At 40.9% G+C, this 18,958-nt stretch overlaps 1 protein-coding gene across 11 annotated transcripts in view; it reads right to left on the bottom strand.

Moving 5' to 3' along the window:
- nrxn2b (neurexin 2b) overlaps positions 1–18,958 on the bottom strand; it is a 661,917-nt gene that overhangs the window by 373,310 nt on the left and 269,649 nt on the right. For all 11 annotated transcript variants that reach the window (XM_063470250.1, XM_063470249.1, XM_063470257.1 and 8 more), the window contains one exon: positions 4,318–4,619. In XM_063470250.1, the coding sequence (XP_063326320.1) occupies positions 4,318–4,619 (302 nt within the window). The remainder of the gene's footprint in view (positions 1–4,317; positions 4,620–18,958) is intronic.

Raw genomic sequence — 18,958 nt, 5'->3', positions numbered from 1 at the left:
TTGGTCTTTTTCAGGATGATGTCTTTTTCAGGGAAGGCCTTGCGTATTTCAGGCAAGAAATGCTAAACCGCATAGTGCATCTATTACAACAACATGGCTTCACTGTAGTAGAATGCCTTCAGGACCTTTTATCAATTGAAAACATTTGATGCATCAAAACTACAATAAAGAACACCCATGGCCCTTTTCCAAAAATGTTTTGAGGGGAGTGCCTTTAACTTCAAAATGACCCAGTGCCATTTTCTAATAGTTTTTTTTCTAGTTCCGTTTAGTTCAGTTTTCTTTTTTGAATAAAATATGGGTTTATGAGATTTGCAAATCATTGTATTCTGTTTTATGTACATTTTACAGTGTCCCAACTGTTTTGGAATTGACATTGTAGTCCAACTTATTAAACTGTAAGTAAAATTGTCAAAAAAATTATTAAATTCATTAATTGAGCTTAAATTGGCCAACTGTTGATAGACTATGGTCAAACTTTTGGTCATTTCTGACTAAACTTTAAAATTTAATGCACTGAATAGGACTGTAAGAACATCTGATGCCACACGCCACTGTATTCTACACGAAAACATGCCCGTAATCATTGATCTGCTGGGTCAGAGGTGGTCAGTGTCACTGATATCTCTGTTTAAGTGTCTCTTCATGGGAATTGTCCAGTGTAAATGTAGAGCTCTTCAACATTAGGAGTGCCTGTTAAGTCAATTAGAAAGATCCACTGGGGATTCAGTCTGGACTGTCAGTCAATAGAGACTGCCTCGACAACATGATGTGGGTGGTTAGTTTTTATGCATTAAAGATTTGTTTAAAAATATTTAGCTGACTTTCCTATGTGTATAACTTTACATAACAGAAGAAAACTGTTAATATTTATTACTCAATATTTTCAAACAAATCTGTAAAGTTTTGTGTCAAGATTTCTTCACCAAGTTATAGAAATAAAACAATGTACGTTCTCGTAGAATATCTAGTTCACTAGACATGCTTACTAGTTTTAGGCAATATTGTAATTGTAATATGCTAATCCTGAATCAAGTGACACCTTATCAAGACACAGATATATTAAATATATGTTATGAGAGTATCTTGACTGACTATAACTCAATGTTTGTTTTTTCCAATCAAGAAAAGATTCACATAGTCAGCCGACTTGCCAGTGCGCAGCTTGAGCCCGTTGCGCTGCAGTGCTGCCCTGGATGGGCGTCATGGACAGGAGTAGACAGTGTATACAGTTGTGATGAGAGGTTACCATACACACTCTTTTCTCTCTTGCTCTTGACAAAGGCGGTCGCACTTTTCTCCTCCTCCTCCTCTCCCTTAGCTTCCCTGCTTAGCCTCTTGTGTCCTTGTCTAGTCTCGTGTTTTTTGTATTACTTTTCCCTGGAACACTCTCTCACAGTCTGTTCTCTAAAACCTAAAAGAGGAATTATGGATTTGATCAACTGGTCTCTGAATGCAATTGACACCCTTTTCTCAACGAGAAGTCTGGGCTTGGGTGAGCCTGAGTGCTGAAGATATCTACCTATTCGGAACCATGATAACAGGGTTCTTGCTGATCGGAGCTGGCTTGGCCCTGGCTTATCGAAGAATTAAGAAAGCGGAACCGGCTGTTCAAACCCCCACAAGGCTGCCCGCTGGGATTGAAACGATGGGATGAGGCGTGAGTTTCTCAAAATCGTCTCATTGAGTGCAGCACGGATAAGATCTTGGAGAACCGCACGGCTGCCGTGAATACTCAGAACAAGACCTCTGAGTGCAACTGGATTACATCTGGAGGGCTCGCTCGGAATAACACCTCTGAGTGCAAATTGGATCACATCTTGGAGAAGCTCACTGCGGTCGTGAGTTCTCAGAATCGGCTCTTTGAGCACAAGAATGACAACATCACGGAGCGTAAGTTTGATAACATCATGGAGAAGCTCACGGCTCTCCAACGGGAGATTGAGAGACCAGTGTTGGACTGTTAGAACTGCTTTGAAATTCTTATGAGTTGTTTGCACTAAAGTAAAAACCACCATCACTTCATGCGGATACCCCTTCGGCGCCAGCTGCGGTCTCAAGGCTGGAGCTGAACAACAACACCCTGATAATGACTGTGTTTAGACTGTTCTTCCCATTCTATGCAAGGCCACCTGGGTTGGCTGGAAGACTGTTTACTTAGCCTGGCAGGGCGAAGGACACTGTCTCAGCTGAACTCTGGACATACACACACATGCACACAGACATATATACACATGCAGATGTACACTCATCCCCCCTCCCCCCTCCAAACACCTTCGACGCTTATTCCCTTCCGATGCTGACGGTGGATCAAGGACACCAGCGCATAGGCTGCAGGCCCGGATGTACTGTCTACATTGGCTGTCTCTCACCCTTTACCCACCCCTGTTGCTTGTCATGTGTTTCTTTGGTGTATTAAGAGTTTTTTTTCATGTGCTATGTGCAGAGGTGTTTTTTTCTGTTCTCAAACTGATCTCCCTGTTGGAGCTCAGTCTGGGGGGAGTTATTTTTTTCTCCTTATCTTTCCTCATATTGTGCTTTTTCCATGTTATACCTCTCTGACCTGTCTTCCCCATGTGATGTTTGTGTAATGTATGTATGGTCGGAAGGGTAAGACGGCGCTGGCACGGCTGGCAGCCTTAACCCAATTTCCCTCGGGATGAATAAAGTATGATCAATCAATCAATCAGTAAAGCTAATGAGCCTGTATTTATACTTTTGATCCTGTGTGGATTAGAAAAAAAGAATTAAAAATGTATGCATTCTACACGGGAAAAAGACCAGCTCAAAGAAATCATTAAAAGCCAAAAATGATCCTGACATTCACGCCCATAATGAGTGGATGTAAACCTCTGATCAGCTAGGCATAGGCATACAAACCTCCTTACAGACAATAATGCTGCCAGTGTAGCAAGTGCGTATGTGCATGGCATATGTCATATTTACCTAATGATCATTATGGTGCAGTAGGTGGTAGGTGGATTGGCTCATGCTGTAAATTTTTAAACTTGTGTTGGCTTTCCAAACTCATTACATTAGTCTCGCTCTGCTGATTACACATAGGTCCGTGCATGTGTGCGTTTCTGAGCCAGGGTGTCTAAATGGAGACTGTGTGTTTCTGAGTGTGTGATCCTTTGCCTTTATCCTAAGGCAAGTACAGTATATGCTAATAAAAGAACAGCTTTACAAATGTCAGACTAACTTACCCCACTGAAATGTCCAAGAATATTACTGCAATACGACTCAAATCGCAGTGTGGTTAGCATTAAAAAATTCCCTATAATTTAACAGCACTTATTCCACATTAAGAATCACTTTGCTGTCATGCTTTTTGTACAACAAGAAGTTCCCCACTGTCTAGAAGTGGCTTAATACTACTGGCTGCCTTTCACAGATATTTTTGCAGACAAACATAAAGAAGCTGATGCACCATCTTTGTGTTAATGTATTCAGGCTAGGCTTTTTTGCATTCCAGACTGCTTACAATGCCCATTATTAGTTCTGACAAGCCATTTATTCCAATTACAATTCCTCCCAAAAATGTGAAGAAGTAAGCACGGCAGGTGTAAGTGAAATTGATTGTATCTTGCTGCCGGTATCTGCACCTGCCAATTGATGACTTGCTGCATCCAGAGGGTCCAGTATTCAGAGAGTTCACTGTCGATGCATGTCCTTTGTGTTTTCTGTGAGGATGGAGGAAGCTAGCATACACAGACACACAATATGTCACACAGATTACACACAAACCTGTGCTCTTTTGTTTTCCATTAGCTACCATTAAAGGTTTGCAAAGATGTGTTAGGTAATTTGTTCAGAAAGGTCTTAAGAGCATTGTCACCTTTGATAAATTGTGGTGCATTCCATTTGTGTACCTGAGTAAATTATGTGCATACATACTAAGCAGAGCACTTCTCCTCCTGGTTCATTAATAAGAACATTGCATAAATCTTTGGATTTCTTTGATTTCATGTATGTTAACTATAATGTTATCTATCACATGTTTTTCGTATCTTTTGCCTTTGCATGACAGGGGCATGAAGGTGACATGTATCATTGGTCATCTGGTTCATCTTTGAAACAAAAAGCATTAAAATTAATAGAAAAGGTCCTCCTGTTCAACTTGACCCTGCAAAAAAGAAACTTCTGTTATGACAGAGAGGAAGAAAAACAAGCAAGAGAGGAGAAAGGTAAGACAACGACTCAACGTATTCTCCATATGCTGAGAGAAAAAAAAACAATGATTCAAAGATAGCGTGTGTGGCAAACAGATGCACAATCCTGACTGCTGCGGCCCCGGATGATGCAGACAGTGTTTACCTGGCGCAGGTTGCGGGTGACGCGCACATCATGCCAGGCGTTGTCATTGAACTTGCCGTTGACAGGCTCCACCAGAGCCTCAAAGGCCCCCGAGCCCAGGTTGATGACTAGCCAAACCGCGCCGCTCTTCAAGGAAAGATTCACATAGTCAGCCGACTTGCCAGTGTGCAGCATGAGCCCGTTGCGCTGCAGTGTTCGGAAGGAAAGCGTGATCTCGTCGGTGCTGCTCTGGATGGGTGTCATGGACAGGTCGTAGCAGAAGAACTCGTTGCCCTTGAAGGTGGCTACTGACTCGTCCTTGCCTGGAAAAAATCAAGTGGGGGTAAGGGGGGAAGAGAGGTAGGTCTGTAAGTAAAAGGACATTTCTGTTCAGGAGTTAAACTTTTGAAATTAACAGCATGTGTGTATTCAAAAATCAGTCATTCTATTATTAGTTTACTTTTTATGTGGGGAAAAAACAGACATCAGAGGGTTAATTTAAAAGATATGAAATGACAAATGAACAAATGAATATCCTAAATATCTATTAAGATGATCTAAAATATAACACTAAACACAACATTTTTGCTCTTTTAATTTATATTAACAGCGCAAGTATCACATGACAGAATATCTAAAAAGCTTCTGTGTCATGTGAGATGTGTCCAGTACAAAGACAATATCAACATGGTTATTTTGTTGGCTTCATTTTTTATTTTATTTCTTTTGGTGTAGGACTTATATACATCGAAAACCTACAGAACTGCACTGTTAGGATTAAAGATTGTTACATCAAATCTGCTCATTCCACACAAGTTGAAGCCGAGACTCTGTGAGGCTGCGGCTTGCTGCTGGTCATCTTGACACGGTGATGTAATTTGGATGCACTGGTGTGTCCATTTACTCCAGAGGGTTAAAAGCATTGTGAGGTCATATAGCCCATTTGGAGATGCAACTGATTAGATAAGGTTACTAAATTTAGTAGAACACTGATAGTTGCTGTCACTCTTATACCCTCAACAAATGTTTTAAACATGGAAGCTTTGCAGATCAAAAACAATATTTGTTGTAGTTTGCTCATAAATTGAATCCCACAAACAAGTAACGTCAGTGCAGACCGATGCATCTGCACTACAACACAGCAGCACGACAATATCTTGTGTAAAATAGAACTCCTTTCATCAGAGCAAAGCAAACATCTGGGTTAGAATTAGATACAAAGATGTGTTTGAATTACGGCAAAACAGAGAAACATGAAAGCAGAGACTAGACAAAGTGAAATTGAAGAACATTTTTTTAAAGCCAAGGAGAGAAGGAAGGGGGGAAAAAAAGGTGTTGACAACTTTGCTAACGCCTGCCAGTCTGTCTGTAGCACATGGCCTCCTTCCACTACATTGAGCTTTATTCACACACTACCAGTCAAAACAGACAGTTTGTACAATGGACATATGTCAAACAGCAGCCTAACAGCAGCCAGGGAGGACACTGTGTGCATCTGTCAAGAAATGAACAAACACTTGCAGCTGTCACAACAGAAAAAACGCAGCAAGAACACAGAGAACAGTGACACCTCCGTCACTTGAGTCATGACGTGGACGCTGGATTCACTGAGCAGGAGAAATAGTAACATCTGGCTCGCCGTACTGTTTCTTCTGACTCGCAATCTACTTTTTTACTCCTTTTAAATTTTCTATCTAATATTTTAATTGAACCTCTTTCTGTCGCCCCAAATCTCATTACCCTTGTAAAGAGCAATAACCTCATTTCCTGGCTGGATCAACTCTGTGTCATTTTAATTTGGGAATAATAGCAATTCAGCTGCTTAGCAAAAGAAAGGAAAGAGTATAAACAGACAACATCACCGACAACAGCATGAGCTCAAGTTTAAAAGAACTCTTGCTCGCTCTGCACTTACACAAATCAACTGGTTTCCTGACATGAGCTGTGATCTGAAGTGACACTCTACTTCCTATGTTCATTTGCCCTTCTACACTTCTGTTTCCCCGAGGAGGCCGGTCTGAAGAATCAGCCTTGAGTAATGAGGTTTAGGGAGGGGGGGAGGGCAAAGTCAAACTGCCAAGAGGACCCTGTATGGGTGGATCATCAAATCTAGTTTATCCTGAAGTTCCATTACACACGAAAAAAGAAAAAAAGAATCACTTCAAGACCTTGGTGCATTTCCCTGAGGAGAGGAGATGGGCTGGCCAGAAGGGGTGGCCAGCCCATTGGCGGATAGATTGAAAGGCCAAATCACATGCGCAGGTGAGAGAGGAAAAGCGTGTGGTGGAAGGGTGGGCCGGGGAATAATAGCATGTCCATTTGATGCTCAAGTGCCCTATATCACCAAAGATTTTTCAGTGTCGGGCAGCACACGTAAGGAAAAAAGCGCATTACATCATGTGGATGAGGAACAAGTGATGCATGGATGACATGAGCAAAGGAAAGGAGATCTTTGGAGAGGTTGAAAGAGTGTCGTGTTAAGTGACATACTAACAGCTATACTTCGGGAACATTAAAGAAGATGATAGCGCTCACTTTGAGACAAACACAGCCACATAATATGGGTGGCTGCACTCACATAAAAGAAAACATTTCAGGGGTAACAAAAAAAAAGAGGAAGTGAGGGACAAATAGCATCCAGACAGAGACAGCTACTTAAAAGAGCATTTTGGCTGAAATCGAAATTTAGAGCAATCTCAACTGAAGTGTGAATTGTCATAAAAAAAGGCATCAAGAGTGGAGAGAAAGAGATGGAGGGGACAAATGACACACAAAAGCAAATCCCCCAAGAGCAGCATCCTAGCGGTGCCTGTGTTGCTGATGTAGGAGGAACAAAAGCGTAGCAAATGGACCACAGCAACCATTTTCAATTATGTACTAAGTTGGACCACCTCCCATACTATGGGCTGTTAACGGTAAGCAACAAACAGCTTGTCCGTGCTTCCATGAGCTCAGTGAGACTGAGCTCCATGCAATGCAGAGACAAACAACAAAAAAACTTTCTTTTGTTTATGTCTGTTTAATGAACAGAAGGCTGAGAGGAGGAGATAAGGCTGGAGAGTGACAGGAGAGGACAAATGGGTGGGTGGATTTTCACTGTAACACCAGACAGTTTGGTCATGATGCCAACAATGCCCTTCAACAAATTATGTAAAGGTTAACACAGTCATATGATTTTTGGACAAGACTTTGGAGCCAGAAGTAGGAGCAAAAAAAGAAACAAAACAGCATCATTAGCAAGTCAGTAACACACTGCAGTGCTATCAGGGATCCACTGATCCTTCTCATGTTAGCCAGCTTAAGTCATTTCCAGTATCCTTTGTATACTCTGGGTGATCTTCCTACACACTCCGAAGCACTGGAAAAGCTCTCTTCCTGGTTCCCAGGAGTGATGCGATCGCTTCAATCTAGGCGCAAAACCTAATATAAAGAATGACTTTTCTCTGAGACCACTCCAGCTCCTGTGAATATGAGCTTGTTCCTATGCATCTGTTTTTCATTTTACATCTACATCTCTATCTCATCCTCCAGTTCCCATGGTAGCACTCTTGCGCACATACACACTTGAAGTGTACGCTTTTCACTCTGATCAAATCTTTTGCAGTAAAGCCCAAGAGTAGACTCTAGCCAGAGGAAAGAGGAGACGCACAAGCATGCAGAAGAGACTAAAGTGCTGTCAAGGTCTCAATTAACCTCACAGAAGCCCTGACTACATTACAGAAATGACTCATTTGAAATTTATCCACCCATAATAACATCTTTTTTTTATCAATTAATTGTTGAGTTCCTCTGATATTTGATTTTATAACATGTGTTAAATACACCTTTGGTGCTAGTTTTTTTAGGGGCCAAAGTGATACACTCATTCCAACTATGCAGAGCAATCCATCCAACAATTGCTTCATGAATACGCAGATGTATTGAGGCAAGCTGGTGCGTATCATCTGTCTTTATGTACAAATGCAACTTCAGTGGCCTTTCCTGGTGTTCAGGTTGTTATATCCACCGGCTATCCAATGGAAAGAAGCACCACTGGAAGCTTGGTGGTTTCAAACATTAAATAATGCTAGTAAAAAAGATGTGCAAAGCAAATTCAAACTCAGACTTGATAAAAATATGACGTTCAGAAGTGCTGAACCCTTCCAGTTTTTAAAAGTATCATACCACCTCTTTTCCCCCAAGCTCTCCTGAAAATAGTATTAAAAAAACTATTAAAACACATTAAAAAATTACTTTTTTCCCACATAACTTTACACCTCGCAGAAAAATGGACACGCTAACCTCAACTCCCACTTACTAGCTCTGTCACAATCAAACCACCATCAACGCAGCAGCAGTTAAGCACTTTGCAGCAGACACTGTGTCAAGCAGTTTGTTTACTGCGCTATGTGGCCTTCTGTGTTCTTTGAGGGTGTGCGCTTTATTTATGTGAACTGAAGGGTGAAGAGGGAAACAGGAAGACGATGGAATCCCAGCCAGAGAGGAATCAATGGCATTGTCTTAGCCTATCGCACACTTCGACCTACACACCCACATTCAGCACCACACATGCAGTCTTAACAGGACAGCTACTGCGTCACATAAGTACTACTTTATAAGCATCGGGGTATGATTAAATGAATATGCCCGCCTGTCATACCAATGTGTTTCAAAAATTTGTCCATGCTGGAAAAATAGGGTATCCTAAATTGTGATAAAATGTCATACGCAAATACAATCTGCGTTTGTCAGTGCTGGACCCAAAAGCGCCGTTTTAAGCTAACCATTGCTGGCTTTTACAGTAATAAAAGCACAGAGCAGCATGTGTTTTTAAATTGGATTCAGCTCAGACTGAGAGAGAGAGCAGGTTTAATAAGATGAGCTGCATGACTAGCTCCATCCAAACTTGTGTGGAGCATTAGTCAACGCATAATGAACCTTAACATACTGCTTTTTTGGCCGATTGGATTACATATCGGAAGTGATTACGTAGTTTTAGGGGAATTAGCAAAGAGAGAACGGAATAAGACGAGACAAAAAAAAAATAAACGCCTGCGCATGTGTGCATGCAAAACCATTCAAAATCTCGATGACCACACGCTGGCAAATCTGCTCGTCACATCACATTACCTCACTGCTCTTGCACAGACGTACACGCCATGTGCATATGAAGTCACCCTCTATTAGTTTTCGATGAGTGCCATCCACCCTGCAGAGAGAGTATCCGACAGCTTTGGAGAAACGATTCGGCAGCAAGATGAGAGAGAGCAGTGGGAAATGTAAGGGGCATATGAAAGCTTTGATGCTGCTTCATGAATCCAATAGGCCTGCTGGGTCCACAGACAGCGGCTAGTCTCCTAAGCTAGCTGTAAGGCAGACAAGGCCTGTGAAGTGCTGAAGAAAACGTTTGTTTGGTTATTAAACATTTGGCCAGTTTTAAAGAACTTGCTTATGCTCAAATGCTCATGAAATCCGCACCTCATAAGCAAACACACATATGAGCACACCAATTCCCAAGGCAGCGATAAAGAAGCAGTGCCTACACACCATCACTCTTATACTCATAACATGTATTCCACAAATTAAAATTGGAATTTTAGAGAGCTAAAAGATAGAGTACAATGACAGGAGAAGCCAGGGTTATGCTGATTTTGAAAAGAGGGGTGAGTTCCAGGGTCAGAAGGTCAGGTGCAGGGAAACCGTTACAAGAGGATTGATTGCTCAAATCTCTGTGATCCCTACACGCTTTAGGTTTCCTTTGTCTTCCTCATGCTTTGATTTGAACAGCTGTCCTTAAATAAAACTATCAGCGTTCTAAGCTCAGACCAAAGCTAATGAATTACTCTGACTGTTTAAAAGCACGTTTCTAAAACCAGCTATGTACTGGCACTTTGTTGTGTCTCATGGGATAACGAAAATAGCAGCATGTCAACAGAAATGTGTGCATTTTTGGTTAGATATGGGTATGTATTTGCAGATTCTCTTGTTTTTGCACACTTGATAATGAAATGCACAACACTTTCTTCCTTAAATTGTAGCATTTAAGGATGAGCCCTGTGCTAGAAGCCTACCTCTTATATGCAGTTGTGATATAGCCTGTGGTTAGTAAGCCAAATTGGCAATTGGCCAATTTTTTAACAGAATTGTCTGTTAAGTACTGTCACTGTCACTGCTGCAAGTTTTTATTGAACCTTTCCATGAGACAGTTCTGCCTGCCCTCTATTTGTCTTGATGCTAATTGAAGATAGAGAAAGTAATGGGGGTAAAATGGTTGACTTTGATTGTCTGTCACCTTGGAAACAACCTATTTTGTAACTACAACATCAGACAGTGGCAGCAAGCTCAAGACGCCCCTACACTTCTTCTGATTTGCACTTTTTCCTTCTTTCTGCATATTCATTTTCCCACTGTGGGTATGTGGCAGGTGACCATTATCACAGTGGAAAGCTGCTTAGTCTCTGGGCTCAAAGTAGACAGAAAGAAAATGTCAAGTAAACTGACACTAACAACAGGCCTGTGTGGTCCTGAATGGCAGGGTCCTTAGTCAACAGGGAGATGGCTAAGGGGCCTGCAAGACTGGCTAAGTGCATAATAAGCCCTATTAGCTGGAGCCACAAAATACACTCAACTTGAGCTGTCTCAGCCCCCTCATTGTCATGTTGCACTAACCGCACATCTTGTGAAATATATGCTGAAAATAGTACAAAAGAAACAGGGAATGATTTGGATGACTTGGTGTTTGTGCATTCAAAAACAATTGAAATGTAAAACGAAATGTTTTCGGTTTTGTCGTGTTTTGTCGTGTTTTCTTGTGTTTTCTTGTGTTTTGCACCTCAGTGCCACCGTACATATGACTTATTTCCAAGTTAAATTAGCTGTACACTTTTCCCAGTGGAGAAAGATGACTCACCATTCTCTACTGACCACATTCTTTTGCCACAGCAAACACGTAACCAGCCATGTGAACGTCCAACGCATACTTTTTCTTATTATTTTAAATATATTTTTTAAAATACTTTTCTTCCTCCAGTGGCTCCAGTGAACACTGGCTAAGCTCAGGTACTTGACTGCATATTAAAAGACAGGTCAACAAGTACCACATAACTCAAGTTGCTCTCTGTTTTATTAACATATAAACTGACTGCCTAAAGAGAAACATACATCAACTTTAATGAACTGCACTGTGGCATATTATATCACAAATTACTGTCGATAAAGGAGAGAATAAATGAAAAACAATGTGGTGTTCACTTGGAATGGTGCCTGGTGTTGTTTTATGTGGGTTCTTTTAATTGTATGAGAATCCTTGGCAAATTGCCTGAAAAATTATTCATTGTTAATTGCTTTACTTAATATGTTAATGCCATCACCAGCAGCAGAGGGAGTGAAAGAGTTTAGGATACGTGTGCCCAACGTTATATTAAAGTGAAAGTGTGCTGCAGCGCTGTGCCAGTATTTCTTTGTAAAATTACTATAGACATTTATTTCAGTACGCATCTTTATATCGTGGTATTTATTTATTTTTCGTAAAGTGACAGTACTTTTGCTGCAGTACAATTTTGGCTTATTTTGTCTACTTATAAGGGTCTGCTTTGAACCTTTGTTCACGCTGGAAAATAATAAATGAAGAGGACGAAGTTGCAAAGGGTAAGAATGACAGCTTAGGGGAGAAAAGACACACAAAGAAACAGCCTTACTTCAGGGTCAAATTACAGTAAATGCCAGTGTTGAGAGAGGCAATAAGTAATGTCAGCATGTTGAAGCATAATGCATTCAGTCAGCTGAGAAACAGTTTTAATGAGCGAAACTTGTTGCTAAAGGCGCTTGACCTCATGATCCCTGTATCAAAAAATGGTGTAACTGCCCAGAGGAGCGGGAAGACGTGGCTTTTTGCAGAAAAACACAGACTCTGCTGTGAAACAAGGAAAAGTAGGGACTGGCAATGCGTAGCTGACAAACAATTCCAACAAAGTTGGAATTCATCTAACAAACCTGTCCTGCCCATTATTGTTTCTGTCATGCTATGATGGAAGTAAAAACCGATTTTTTTTTTGAAAGACAATTAAATTTTTAATGAGAAGAAAGCACACTAGAAGACCTTGAATCTTTGAAAACAAAGATGGCAACTTGTAGCTTAATTTCAGCTTTCAGAAAAGAGAAAATGAAACATGAAATTAGAACCAAACAAACTTGCACTATAAAAAAAAAAATCATCGGTCACTGTAAAGGTTGAGGATAGTAGCACACTTTTTGTATTTAAATAATTTGCAATGGTGGATCTTAAATCAAACAATCAAGATGCAAGTGAAGTGGAGACTTTAACCTTGATGGAACTACACACTGTTAAGCATTAGTAAGACATGCATGCACGATGCAAACATAACTCACTTAATGTTTACAGAATACTGAAATGTAAGTCCAGTCGCGACATTCCCGCAATTGTAAATATTCTACAGCCAACTGTTAGTGATAGCCAAGGCAAAAACAGCAAGTGCTGACCAAAATACTTAACATTAAGGACACAATACAAATAAAATATAAATACCATATTAAAAAATATTATAATACAGTGGAAATGACTGGGAACAACAGCAACTCCACAAAGTGGAGTCAATCCCAACACTCTTCAAAACTTCATGTGACCTTCAGATTAGCTCAAGAACATGGAATGGGTTTCCACGGCCACTCATCACCAAGCACAATGGAAAGTGTGGGATACAGTGGTGTAAGTCACGTCACAACTGGACAGCATACCAAGAAACTTTGGACAATTTCATGCTCCCAACTTAGTGGGATCGGTTTGGGGATGGCTCCTTCCTGTTTCAACATGACTGTCCACCAGTGCACAAAGCAAGGTCTATAAAGACATGGATGAGTGAGTTTGGTGTGGAAGAGGTTGACTGACATCAGTATCTCACCTAACAAATGCACTTCTCCATGAATGATCAACAAATTCATAAAAACACACCTAAACCTTGTGAAAAGCCTTCCCAGAAGAGCTGAAGCTGTTATAGCTGCAGAATTTAGCCCAACATCATATAGGTAGCTAGCTAAAGTTATAAAGTTTTTCATTTTCATCAGAAACAAACAGGTGTAAACACTACAAAAAAGTGTGCATCAGCTTCCAGCTGGAAATTCTATGATACCATGAACTATTAACAGCTCTTAAATAGCTTGTTTGTACTTGATGTAATGCTTTATAAAGAAATAGTTTTGTCATTAAGCATGTTATATATGAGCTTATATGCTAAGGAGGAGTAATGCCTATAATTGATAAATTAAGTCTAAATTGATATCTTACTAATGCCTAATAGTGTTTGGTTTTGGAGGGCTGAGAAAGCCCTAGGCAGCAGCAGACTCATGTGCCTCAGGAGACCTGCATAGTAGCCAGTGGGTAAGTGACAGAGAGCTGAAGCCAACAGGCATCTGTCATGCGTCACAGAAAGCAGAGTGGATGAGAAACCATTAGCAATTCAGAGGCAATTTCAGCTGCAGGCAGTTGTTAGTAATCCTTCCAGAGGTTCACCTGGAGAAACCTTGTCAGTGTGTTTTCCTCTAGATCTTGTTGACTAAAGGCTCTCCTTTAGTCATTTTGGGTCGAGCACTAAAAACGGAGTTAGGTATTTTAGGGAGCACACACACACACGCACACACACACACACATATATGTATATAAAAACAAGAAGCTGGAGAGACAGAACGGAGGACCATCCAGGATAGTCAGGTTTCTCTGATACTCTGACACAACTGAGACAAGGTTTCTCATTTATATGCCAGTTAAGAAATCAGTAAACCAGAGAAGGTCAACCTTAACCTCATTAATTAAGAGACTACAAACACAGTCACTGTTAATTTGGTTTAGGCTCTGAGTGTGTTTATTTGTATGTGAATATTACCTCTGCAAGCACAGAACCCGTCCAGCTTAGCCTGCAGCAAGGCTCCAGATTGTTAGACCAGAGTAATCACTCTGAAATGTTACCAGCCCAATGGGATTTCTCCCAATCCTCATGATTATCACTCTGCCCTTGGTTGCTCCTCCGCTTCATTTCAGGTAGATGACCTCATCCTGCCACACTGGCTGAATGCATCTCTATATAAAAATAAACATGATCAAATTCAGACACTATAAGCTAGTCAATTCTTCTTTCCTTCGATTTTTTTTCTCTTTTTCCACTTGTCATCTTTACTGAACAGAAGAAAAACCTCATTTAGTTTGACCAACAATGCCAGTGCACAGCCCATCAGCCTAAACTTAAAGAAATGAAAAGATTTTCCACTGAGTAGAGTGACTATTCACCCAAGGTTTTTGCAATAGAGCTTGAATCTGTATGAAATATGGCATAGCAGAAGAATAAATAATTTCTCAGTTTCCATAAGTAAAGCAGTCTTTTAACCCTCTAGCATTGTTCTATAAGTATACACACAGAGTATGTATACGCTCGTGTTCAGGTTTGTTTATCTCTGCCACTGGGTTAATAGATCCAAATTGAATATTTTACCAGAAGTCATGTTTTCATTTGTAGTGCTGCTGAGGATTAATATGTGGCACTAAAGTAGTCTCAGTGATGTATACACCAAAGGCACCTCAATGCAGTCATACCCTCCCAAATGTAAACCTACGCTCAAGCCCATAAACGTGCATCAGCGCTCATGCACATATAGGCATACACAACATGCACAGCTCTTCTTAATCAACAAATGAGTTGTGTTGTTAGTTGACGCTACAGTGGATATTGACAGTGAACTAGCAGTATGGGTGATAGGCTGTTTGTCTAATAACCAAGGCTGCATTTCAATTTCACAACTCACTGAACAGCCTGTTTAGCCACACAAGACTGATATGACACCAGACTAAGCAATAGGCTCTATTTGTGTGTGGCTGTACTGCTGCTGAGGATGATAATGGCAAAAAAAAAAGGCACACATTAACCTCACGGTCTACACTGATGACTTCAGCTGTTTGAGCCAACCTTGAAACAGGTTGGACACCGAGAGACTTCAAGATGAACACACACTTGCAAACACAGAAATGAGAAAGAAAAAAAATCTACCCCCTGCTCAGTCCCAAGAGGGCCCCATTATATTAGTGGAGCTTGAAAGTGACTTTCCCTTTATGCTTCTCCCTTCAGGCCTAGCTTGTGTCACACACACAGAGAGCACTCTATGTCTGGTCTAATTAAAGACTCTAATTCACTGCCTCCCTCTGTCCATGCTTCTGCATTGCTTCCTGTCTGTCTTTTCTGTCTTGGTGTGTTTTTTTTTAATCTGTCACAGTGTGTTTTTTTTTTAAATCATAAGAGCAGTCAGTGCTTGCCTTCACTTGACCCCCCCCCCCCCCCCCCCCCCCCTTGATGGGGTCCCCATGTTCAGTCCCCAAGTTGCTCCAGTTTGTATGGACAAACTACAGTTGCATCATGCTTTGATACAATATTTCATCTTTAATGTTGCGGCTAATGCCCATCATAGTGCTACTTTCTACTCTATGTCACAACACTCTCTGTCTCTGCGTACAGTAACTGCACCGCCATGTCTGGATGCCTCTCCCCCTCCCTTTGTTGCCCCCAGTGGTCATCATTTGCCTTAGATGTAAGGACACGCACTTTCTCTGAAGGCAGAGAGTTAATTAGACATCAGGCCATATCTGTCCCACTCATCCCCTGTCCCTCCCTCACTATCTATACGCTCAGAAGAGTATTGCTGCTTCAGTGAAACCGCACAAACACTTCCTTGGCACAGTGATGTGGGCAGTCACTGAGCGTGAGTATGTGGGTGTTTTATGATGTGTGTTCTGTGCTGTGTGTGTGTGTGTATTTCGCAGCCCCGTGGATATTTAGAGAGATTGCTGAGTTTCTTTTGTAGCGTATAATCCGCAAACAGAAGCCCCGTTTGCCCAAGTTTGCTTTGCGCTGACAGCTATGCTGCACTTTCTGTGTTCCTCTTTAATATGACGGCAGCCTCATCACAGTCTTGTCAGATGTATGAGACATGACTACGCTGTGACTCCTGTGTCAGTGTCACAACCTTTAATGCAGGAGACATCTGAAGTGCTCTCTGAGACTCTGTTAGGTAACAAGAACTAAAAAGGTATGGTTGACACCACGGGGCTTACTGTGACCTCTGCAGCTATTGTTCACAGGTCAGAGACAGTGAAAGTCCAGTACTGTGAAATATGCTAAATTTAATATAAGACAAATACATTATCTGGATACATTTACTAAAGTTACATTTCATAACAGTGTAGATTGTTTAAGTTAAGTTATTACCTATCAGACTTTACAGTGTGTAGACAAACAAATGTGTTTTTTGGGCACATATAACAGCATTATTCTCTGCTACAGGTTACAAAAATAACTCACTTCCAGCCAAGCCAAGATGAATAATACCAAATTATAATTATCCTGTTAGAAGAAAGTTTTAGGAACCTGTAATTAAAGCATGCTATTTCACTTTCTTTGGCCAATTCAGTGGCTCATTTACAGTGGGATGCAAAAGTTTGGACAACCTTGTTAATAGTCATTATTTTCCTGTATAAATCGTTGGTTGTTACAATAAAAAATGTCAGTTAAACATATCATATAGGAGACACACAGTGATATTTGAGAAGTGAAATGAAGTTTATTGGATTTACAGAAAGTGTGCAATAATTGTTTAAACAAAATCAGGCAGGTGCATAAATTTGGGCACTGTTGTCATTTTATTGATTCCAAAACCTTTAGAACAAATTATTGGAACTCAAATTGGCTTGGTAAGCTCAGTGACCCCTGACCTACATACACAGGTGAATCCAGTAATGAGATAAATATTTAAGGGGGTCAATTGTAAGTTTCCCTCCTCTTGTAATTTTCTCTGAAGAGTAGCAACATGGGGGTCTCAAAACAACTCTCAAATGACCTGAAGACGAACCATCATGGTTTAGGGGAAGGATACAGAAAGTTGTCTCAGAGATTTAAGCTGTCTGTTTCCACAGTTACGAACATATTGAGAAAATGGAATACCACAGGCTCAGTTCAAGTTAAGGCTCGAAGTGGCAGACCAAGAAAAATCTCGGATAGACAGAAGCGACGAATGGTGAGAACAGTCAGAGTCAACCCAAAGACCAGCACCAAAGACCTACAACATCATCTTGCAGCAGATGGAGTCACTGTGCATCCTTCAACCATTCGCCGCACTTTACACAGGGAGATGCTGTATGCGAGAGTGATGCAGAGGAAGCCTTTTCTCCGCCCACAGAACAAACAGAGCCACTTGAGGTATGCTAAAGCACATTTGGACAAGCCAGCTTCATTCTGGAATAAGGTGCTGTGGACTGATGAAACTAAAATTGAGTTATTTGGGCATAACAAGGGGCGTTATGCATGGAGGAAAAAGAACACAGCATTCCAAGAAAAACACCTGCTACCTACAGTAAAATATGGTGGTGATTCCATCATGCTGTGGGGCTGTGTGGCCAGTGCAGGGACCGGGAATCTTGTCGGGGCTGGATCTTTCAACGAGACAACGACCCAAAACACTGCTCAAAATCCCCTAAGGCATTCCTGCAGAGGAACAAGTACAACGTTCTGGAATGGCCATCTCAGTCCCCAGACCTGAATATTATTGAAAATCTGTGGTGTGACTTAAAGAGAGCTGTCCATGCTCAGGAGCCATCAAACCTGAATGAACTAGAGATGTTTTGTAAAGAGGAATGGTCCAAAATACCTTCAACCACAATCCAGACTCTCATTGGAACCTACAGGAAGCGTTTAGAGGCTGTAATTTCTGCAAAAGGCGGATCTACCAAATATTGATTGCATTTCTTTTTGTTGTGCTGCCCAAATTTATGCACCTGCCTGATTTTGTTTAAACAATTATTGCACACTTTCTGTACATCCAATAAACTTCATTTCACTTCTCAAATATCACTGTGTGTGTCTCCTATATGATATATTTAACTGACATTTTTTATTTTAACAACCAACGATTTATACAGGAAAATAATGACTATTAACAAGGTTGCCCAAACTTTTGCATCCCACTGTACAGTTCAGAAATATGTGGTTAAATTGTGTAAACTTGACTCTGTTACCACAGAGACTAGGTTTTGAATTGTGCAGTTGTTTCTAAGTTGATGAGACAAGTTACACAGTATTTTCACAGAATGACAAAGGCAAGGGTATGGCTTTGCACGACTGTGAAAGGAAGCACAAAAAATTAATAATAATAATAATAATATCTACTTAACTCAATATCGAATTAAGATAATTGTCAATAGTGTTGTTTTTGCTTCCTCTAGCTGTCAAGCAATTTTGCACAGCACTGCTGCAGACAGTCAGACACAAAGCTCCTTTCCTCCGAAAGAGCTGACGTAGTTACTGTTTCTAACACTGAACAACACTTTAGGAGGAATTTCAGAGGTCTGTAAAGCTCCCATTTCAACAACCCTGAAGTATTAAACAGTTACCATAAATGTAACCTGGCTGACACACGTTTGCCACTATGTGGAGGTGGTGGTGTGGACCCAAAAGCAAACACAACTAAAAGAAAATGCAAAGAGTCCCAAAAATACAGTAAAACTCAAAATATGACAATGCTAGGGTGTTGGGGGTCAGGGTGACAAATTAGCCACATGTTATCATCAGTAGTGGACTGTAGTTAGTCAGTCGTTAGTGGATCATGGATGGGATATTGAGGCATGGCAGACTGG

Source organism: Pelmatolapia mariae, linkage group LG3_W (genome assembly GCF_036321145.2).
Source record: "Pelmatolapia mariae isolate MD_Pm_ZW linkage group LG3_W, Pm_UMD_F_2, whole genome shotgun sequence".
NCBI lineage: Eukaryota > Metazoa > Chordata > Actinopteri > Cichliformes > Cichlidae > Pelmatolapia > Pelmatolapia mariae.
This window is presented reverse-complemented; position numbering and strand designations above follow the sequence as displayed.